An 8270-nucleotide genomic window follows, 5' to 3' on the forward strand; every position below is an offset into this window, starting at 1 on the left:
GGTGCTGGGAGGACGTCCCAAGGCGCTGTACAGTTGGGTCAGGACCCGAGCAGGGGGGAAATGGTCAGGGTGAGGGAAGGAAGGGAGCGAGGAGGGGGTAGAGAGTCGAGAGGGGAGCTGAAGGCACGGTCAAAGAGAAAGGTCTTGAGACCGGCCTTGAAGGAGGAAAGGGAGGAGCGGCGAAGGCACTGGGGGATGGAGTTCCAGAGCCTCGGGGCTGAGAGGCTGAAGGCCCGGCCACCGATGGTAGGGCGGTTGGGGCGGGGGATGTGGAGCAGACCGGAGCCAGAGGAACGGAGGGTACGGGCAGGTAGGTAGGGGGATAGTAGGTCGGAGAGGTAGGAGGGAGCAAGGCCGTGAATGGCCTTGTAGGTGAGGATGAGGATCTTGAATTCGATCCTCTGGGGGATGGGGAGCCAGTGGAGGCGAGCGAGGGTGGGAGTGATGTGGTCCCGAAGCCTGGTGCGGGACAGTACACGAGCTGCAGAGTTCTGAATGACCTGCAGCTTGTGGAGGGAGGTGCCGGGAAGGCCGGCGAGGAGAGAGTTCCCATAGTCCAGCCTTGAGGTGATAAAGGCGTGGACCAGGTTTCAGCAGCGTGAGGGGTGAGGTAGTGCCGTAGTCTGGCGATGTTCCGGAGGTGATGGAAGGCGGTGCCAGTTGTGGTGCGGATATGAGGGAGAAAGGACAGCTCAGGGTCGAACAGAACCCGAGGTTCCTGACTGGCTTTGAGAGGTGGAGAGTGCAGCCTTGGATGCTGATGCTGTCAGCGCCTGAGGTGCGGAGGCGCTGACGTGAGCCAATCAGGAGGGCCTCAGTTTTGCGCACGTTGAGCTGAAGAAAGTTGTCTCTCGTCCAGGACTCGATGTCGGACAGGCAGCTGTCAGGACATCGGGGGTCGTGGAGTTGAGGGTAGAGGAGGAAAGGTAGAGTTGGGTGTCATCCGCATACATGTGGAAGTTAACCCCATGTCTGCGGATGATGTCACCAAGGGGGAGCATATAGAGGGTGAAGAGGAGGGGACCGAGGACAGAGCCCTGAGGGACACCGCACGAGACAGTGCGGGGGTGGAGGAAAAGCCATTCGTGGAAACAAAGTGAAGAGGGTGGGAGAGGTACGACCTAAACCACTCAAGGACAGGGCCTTGAAGGTTGAGGTGGGAGGACAAGCGGTGGAGGAGGATAGCGAGGAGGACAAGGAGGCAGAGGGAGCCCTGGTCACAGATGGTCAGGATGTCATTGGTGACCTTGACCAGGGCAGTTTCTGTGCTGTGGGCAGCACGGAAACCCGACTGAAGGATTTCGAATAATGAATGGGTGGAGAGGAAAGAGCGCAGCTGGGAGGCGACAACTCTTTCCAGGACCTTGGACAGGAAGGGGAGTTTGGAGATGGGCCGGTAGCTTGATAGCTGCGACGCATCAAGGGAGGTTTTTTTCAAGGTGGGAGTTATGGTGGCAGTTTTTAAGGGAATGGGAACAGAGCCAGAGGAGAGGGACAGGTTGACGATGTCTGTGATATGTGGGGCAAGGAGGTGGAGCTGGGAGATAAGGAGTGGAGTGGGGATGGGGTCAAGGGAGCAGGTGGTGGTTTCAGGGATAGGATGAGTTTGGTGACAGAGGGTGGGGAAACGGGTACGAAGGTGTGTAGGGGAGGATGGGTAGGAGTCGGAGTGTGGGAGGGAGGGGGTGGGGGTGGGTGGATGTTGGAGGGGAAGTGACCGCGGAGCGAATTCCCTTGATTTTGGATTCAAGGAAATCCAGCATCTCCTCGCAGTGAAGGTTGGAGGAGATGACCTGCGCGGGTGGCAGGGGGACGGAGGAGTCGGGATGTGGTAGAAAACAGTAGCCTGGGGTTGTTCTTCGCCTCCAGGATTATCCTGGAGTAGAAGGACGACTTGGCCGAGGCTAGAGTGGAGCGGTAGATTTTGAGGAGGTCCAGCCAGATTTGTCGGTGGACCGTTAGGCCAGATTTGAGGCAGATGTGTTCAGCGGCCCGCACCTGGCTCTTCAGTGAGCGGAGGTGGGTGGTGAACCAGGGGGAGGAGCGGGAGAGGGCACATGCGTGTGAGATGGCGCGAGGGAGAGGGTGTGTGTCGGAGGGAGAGAGCGTGTGTGCAGGAGAGGGAGTGTGCGCGTGTGTGCAAGTCAGGGAGAGGGTGTGCCAGTGAGGGCGAGTGTGCGAGTGAAGGCGCGTGAGCCAGTGAGGGTATGTGTGCCAGTCAGGGTGCGTGTGTGGGCGCTTGTGCCAGTCAGGGCGCGTGTGCGGAAGAAGGAGTGTGTGTGTGTGAGGGAGAAGGAATGTGTGAGGGAGGGGGAGTGTGCATGAGGGAGGGGGAGTGTGCGTGAGGAAGGGGGAGTGTGCGAGGGCGTGTGCGCACGAGGGAGAGGGTGCATGTGCGAGTGAGGGTGCGTGTGCAGGAGAGAGAGTGTGCGGGAGAGGGAGTGTGCGCGGGCGCGGGAGGGAGTGCACGGGAGAGAGTGTGAGCAAGGGAGGGGGAGTGTGAGCAAGGGAGGTTAGAGGGTATATGTGTGTGTGCGTGAGGGAGAGGGTGGGTGGGTGTGTGTGGGCGAGTGAGGGAGAGTATGTGTGAGTGAGGGAGAGGGAGAGTGCGGGAGAGGCAGAGCGCGCGTGCGGGAGAGTGAGAGTGCGCGGGAGAGGAAGAGTGCACATGTGCGGGAGAGGGTGAGTACAAATGGAATCTTGTTGTTGTGGTGTGTGTGTGTGTCTGTGAGGGTGAGGGTGTGTGCAGCAGAGTGTGTGTGTGCGGGAGAGAGTGAGCGAGTGAGGGTGAGAGTGAGTGAGTGAGGGAGAGAGTGCGCGAGTGAGTGAAGGAGAGAGTGCGCAAGCGAGTGAGGGAGAGAGTGAGCGAGTGAGTGAGGGTGCGAGTGAGGGAGAGAGTGCGCGAGTGAGGGGGAGAGTATGCGAATGAGTGAGTGAGGGAGAGAGTGAGCGAGTGATTGAGAGAGAGAGTGCACGAGTGAGTGAGGGAGAGAGTGCATGAGTGAGGGAGAGAGTGAGCAAGTGAGGGAGAGAGAGTGTGCGGATGAGTGAGGGAGGGTGTGGGTGTGTGTGTGAGGGAGGGGGAGTGTGTGTGAATGAGGAAGTGTGTGCGGGAGAGGGAGTGCATGTGTGCGGGAGAGGGAGTACGTGCGTGAGGGAGAGGGAGTGCATATGTGTGGGAGAGTGAGTGCGTGTGTGCGGGAGAGGGGGTGTGTGTGCAGGAGAGAGTGAGTGAGGGAGAGAGTGCGCGAGTGAATGAGGGAGAGAGTGCACGAGTGAGCGAGCGAGTGAGGGCATGAGTGAGTGAGGGAGAGAGTGCGCGAGTGAGGGAGAGAGAGAGTGCGCGAGTGAGGGAGAGAGAGAGTGCGTGAGTGAATGAGTGAGGGAGAGAGTGCGCGAGTGAATGAGTGAGGGAGAGAGTGAGCGAGTGAGTGAGGGAGAGAGTGCGTGAGTGAGTGAGGGAGAGAGAGTGCGAATGAGTGTGTGAGGGAATGTGTGGGCGTGTGTGTGAGGGAGACTGTGCGTGTGAGTGAAGGAGAGTGTGTGCGAATGACTGAGTGTACGTGCGGGAGAGGGAGTGCGTGTGTGTGCGGGAGAGGGGGTGAATGTGTGCGGGAGAGGGGGTGCGTGTGCGCGGGAGAGGGAGTGCGTGTGCGTGGTGGAGGGAGTGATTGAGAGAGTGCGCGAGTGGGTGAGTGAGGGAGAGAGTGTGTGTGAGGGAGACTGCGCATGTGCAGGAGAGGGAGTGCGTGTGTGTGCGAGAGTACGTGCGTGTGTGCGGAGAGTTGCGTGTGTACGTGTGAGGGAGAGGTGTGTGCGCGCCTGCGGGGGTGCGCGCGACAGAGTGGGTTGGCGTGAGGGACGGGGAAAGTGGGCGCGAGGGATGGGGAAGGTGGGGGCGAGGGACGGGGAGGGTGGGGACGAGGGACGGGGAGGGTGCGTCGAGGGACGGGGAGGGTGGGGGCGAGGGACGGGGAGGGTGGGGACGAGGGACGGGGAGGGTGCGTCGAGGGACGGGGAGGGTGGGGGCGAGGGACGAGGAGGCTGTGCGTGCGTGTGGGAGAGGGAGTGTACATGCGTGTGTGCGGCAGTGTGCGCGGGAGAGGGAGTACGTGTGTGCGGGAGAGGGAGTGCGCGTGTGCGGGAGAGAGAGTGCGCGCGTGCGGGAGAGGGAGTGCGCGCGTGCGGGAGAGGGAGTGTGCATGTGCGGGAGAGGGAGTGCAGGAGAGGGAGTGTGTGCGGGAGAGGGAGTGAGGGAAAGAGTGCGCGAGTGAGGGACAGACTGCGTGAGTGAGGGAGTGCATGTGTGTGGGAGAGGGCGTGTGTGTGCGGGAGAGAGTGAGTGAGGGAGAGAGTGCGCGAGTGAGTGAGGGAGAGAGTGCGCCAGTGAGTGAGAGAGTGTGAGAGAGTGAGCGATTGAGTGAGGGAGAGATTGCGCGAATGAGTGAGGGAGAGAGTGCATGAGTGAGGGAGAGCGCGCGTGAGTGAGGGAGGATGTGGGCGTGTGTGTGAGTGAGGGGGAGAGGGGGTGGACGCGAGGGACGGGGAAAGTGGGCGCGAGGGACGGGGATGGTGGGGGCGAGGGTCGGGGAGGGTGGGGGCGAGGGACGGGGAGGGTAGGCGCGAGGGACGAGGAAGCTGTGTGTGCGTGTGAGGGAGTGTGCATGCATGTGTGCAGCAGTGTGTGTGTGTGCGGGAGAGTTTGTGCGTGTGTGTGGAGAGTCGTGTGTGGAGGTCGTGTGTGCGAGTGAGTGCGTGTGCGCGCCTGCGGGGCTGCGTGCGAGAGAGGGGGTGGGCGAACACGAGGGACGGGGAGGGTGGGCGCGAGGGACAGGGAGGGTGGGCACGAGGGACAGGGAGGCTGTGCGTGAGTGTGAGAGAGAGGAAGTGTGTGTGCGACAGTATGTGTGCAGGAGAGGCAGTGTGTGCGGGAGAGGGAGTGTGTGAGAGGGCATGTGTGTGCGGGAGAGTGCATGTGTCCAGGGGACGGAGTGTGCGCGGGCGAGGGAGTGTGTGAGGGAGAGTGTGTGTGACTGTGTATGTGTGTGACTGTGTGTGGTGTGAGTGTGTGCCCGCTTGCGTGAGAGGGAGAGAGAGTGTGTGGGGGGGAGGGAGTGCGCATGTGTGTGTGTGTGTGTGAGAGAGAGAGAGAGAGAGAGAGAGCGTGCGCGCGCAAGAGGGACGCGAGCTTGTCAAGCGCGAGAGGGGTGAGCGAGGATGCGCGCGATAGAGGGTGAGCGAAGGCGGGCGAGCGCGCGTGCGAGAGAGAGTGTGAGAGAGAGCGCGTGAGACCTGAGAGAGAGAGACTGAGAGTGTGTGTGTGAGATAGAGAGAGAGAGTGTGCGCGCGTGCGTGAGACAGAGGGTGGGGGCACGGTCGCAAGCGAGACTGAGAGTGGGGGCGTGCACAATTTGGATGTTAAACAATTGTTTCCTTTATTCCAGCTCAACAGAGAAATAAACCACAACCACAAGACACAATAATGGCAACTACCAAGCTCCCACACGATCATTAGCGAAGCACCTGTGAGAGCAGCAAGGTGCGCGCGAGATTAACAGATCAGCATCAGATCTGCATCTCACTGATCTTGGCTAAACTACCTTCACGACACCCACAATTCTTATCTGTGTACGTGAGGACGTGAATGCAAAGCTTCTTTGTCGCAGGCTCATGCATGTTTCAACAGTGCACACCGCAAAACCATTCCGATTTTTGTTTATTGTATGTTAACGAGTGGGGTCGGGAGGTAAAACCAAGGATATGTTATCTGTGTGGCGTGCCAGGGTCCATGAACTATTCCTAAGTGTGATCTGTGAACCATCTGTGAGATAAATCAGGTCTTCTCTCCTGAAGCTCGATTCTCTCACAATAGCAAAACCACTCATGGTCACCAGATGTCTTCAGTATTTTTCAACAGCGTAAGCCTTTCATTTTAACTGCTTCCTTACAAGGCAGACCATATAAATTTGCCAAATGTGGAAAGCGTTTCACAATGTCAAAGAAACTACAGAGACAACAGCGATCAAGCAGGGGAGAGAGACCATATAAATGTACCAAATGTGGAAAGAGTTTCAGAATATCGAGGAACTTCCAGATTCACCAGCGATCACACACAGGAGAGAAACGGTATAAATGTACTGAGCAGGGAGAGAATTTAAAATATTCAGGGAACCTCCAGAGACTCCAGCGATCACTCAAAGGAGAGAGACCGCATAAATGTACTGAATGTGGAAAGAGTTTCAAACGTTCAGGGGACCTCCATATTCACCAGCGATCACACACAGGAGAGAGACCGTATAAATGTGTTCTATGTGGAAGGAGTTTCACAACGTCAGGGCATCTCAAGGTTCACCAGCGATCACACACAGGAGAGAGACCATACAAATGTGCTGAATGTGGGAAGAGTTTCACTCAGTGTGGGGAGCTCAAAGTTCACCAGCGATCACACACAGGTGAGAGACCATATAAATGTGCCGAATGTGGAAAGAGTTTCACATGTTCAGGGAACCTCAAGGCACACCAGCGATCACACACAGGAGAGAGGCCTTATAAATGTACTGAATGTGGAAAGAATTTCTCACAGTTAGGACACCTCCAAAGTCATCAGCGATCACACAGAGGAGAGAGACCGTATAATTGTGCTGAAAGTGGAAAAAGTTTTACATGTCTAGGACATCTACAGATTCACCAGCCATCACACAAAATAGAGAGACCGTATAAATGTGATGAATGTGGAAGGAGTTTCACAATGCCATGGAATCTCCAGAGACACCAGCGATCACATATAGGAGATAAACCATATAAATGTGCTGAATGTGGAAACAGATTCACAACATCAGTGGAATTCAAAGTACACCAGCGATCACATACAGAAGAGAGACCGTATGAATGTGCCGAATGTGGAAAGAGTTTTATTCAATTAGGGGAGCTCAAGGTTCATCAACGATCGCACACAGGAGACAGGTTTTATAAATGTGCCAAATACAGAAGGAGTTTCACAATGTCCAGGGACCTGAAGGTTCAGCGATTACATGCAGGAGAGAAACTGTATAAATGTACTGAATGTGGAAAGAATTTCAAAGGTTCAGGGGACCTCAAGGTACACCAGCGATTACACACAGGAGAGAAACCATATAAATGTATTGAATGTAGAAAGCATTTCACAACGGCAGGAGAGCTCAAGATCCACCAGCGATCACACAAAGGGGACAGACCGTATAAATGTGCCGAGTGTGGTAAGAGTTTCAAACGTTCAGGGGACCTCCATATTCACCAGCGATTACACACAGGAGAGAGACCATATAAATGCGCCAAATGTGGAAGGAGTTTCACAACCTCAGGACACCTCAAGGTACACCAGCGATCACACACAGGAGAGAGGCCGTATAAATGTGCCGAATGTGGAAAGAGTTTTACTCAGTGTGGGGAGCTCAAGGTTCACCAGCGATCACACACAGGAGAGAGACCGTATAAATGTGCTGAGTGTGAAAAGAGTTTTACATGCTCAGGAAGTCTCAAGCTACACCAACGATTACACACTGGAGAGAAACCGTATAAATGTGCCGAATGTGGAAAGAGATTCATTCAGTTAGGGCACCTTGAAAGTCACCAGCGATCACACACCAGGGAGAGACCATATAAATGTGCTGATTGTAGAAAGAGCTTCAAAACATCAAGTGAGCTCAAGGTACACCAGCGATCGCACAGAGGTGAGAGACAGTATAAATGTGCCAAATGTGGAAAGAGTTTTGCATGTTTACAGAACCTCAAGGTACACCAGCGATCACACATGGGAGGGGTCATATAAATGTGCCGAATATTGAGATTCACTCAGTCAGGACAACCCCAAAGTCACCAGTGATTGCACACAGGAGAGAGACCTGACTTCACCCAAGTTCCAAGCTCAGTTAGAATGCACTTGCCTCTGATTCAGAAGGTTTAAGCTCTTCAACCAGGCTTGTAACTCTTACAGTCTAAGTTGCTGCTCCAATGCTAGGGGGACTCTGCATTGTTGAAGGTACTGTCCTTTGGATGAGGCATTTAACCAAAGTCCAGTCTGTGCCTGCTCAGGTGGATATTAAAGATTCTGGAGGGCTATTTGAAAAAAGGGAGTTTCTCTCTCCCGGTGTCGTTGACCGACAATCCCACAGATAAAACCGGTCATTCACTTCATGGTTGTTTGTGGGGACGTCGCTGTGTGTTGTGCATATGCCTGAAAAATACACGGTCGCTGCACTTTACAGTGTGTCCTGTGCAGTGCATTATTTCTC

At 55.7% G+C, this 8270-nt stretch overlaps 1 protein-coding gene across 1 annotated transcript; it reads left to right on the forward strand.

Moving 5' to 3' along the window:
* The first annotated feature begins 2619 nt into the window (after positions 1-2619).
* LOC103185809 (zinc finger protein 624-like) lies at positions 2620-8049 on the forward strand. The gene is made up of 2 exons (XM_042333491.1): positions 2620-2682; positions 5445-8049. Exon 2 carries the CDS (start codon positions 5993-5995, stop codon positions 7805-7807), a length of 1815 nt encoding a protein of 604 aa, XP_042189425.1. The 5' UTR covers positions 2620-2682; positions 5445-5992; the 3' UTR covers positions 7808-8049.
* Positions 8050-8270: the final 221 nt, after the last annotated feature.

This window comes from Callorhinchus milii, unplaced genomic scaffold (assembly GCF_018977255.1).
Source record: "Callorhinchus milii isolate IMCB2004 unplaced genomic scaffold, IMCB_Cmil_1.0 Scaffold3, whole genome shotgun sequence".
Lineage (NCBI taxonomy): Eukaryota > Metazoa > Chordata > Chondrichthyes > Chimaeriformes > Callorhinchidae > Callorhinchus > Callorhinchus milii.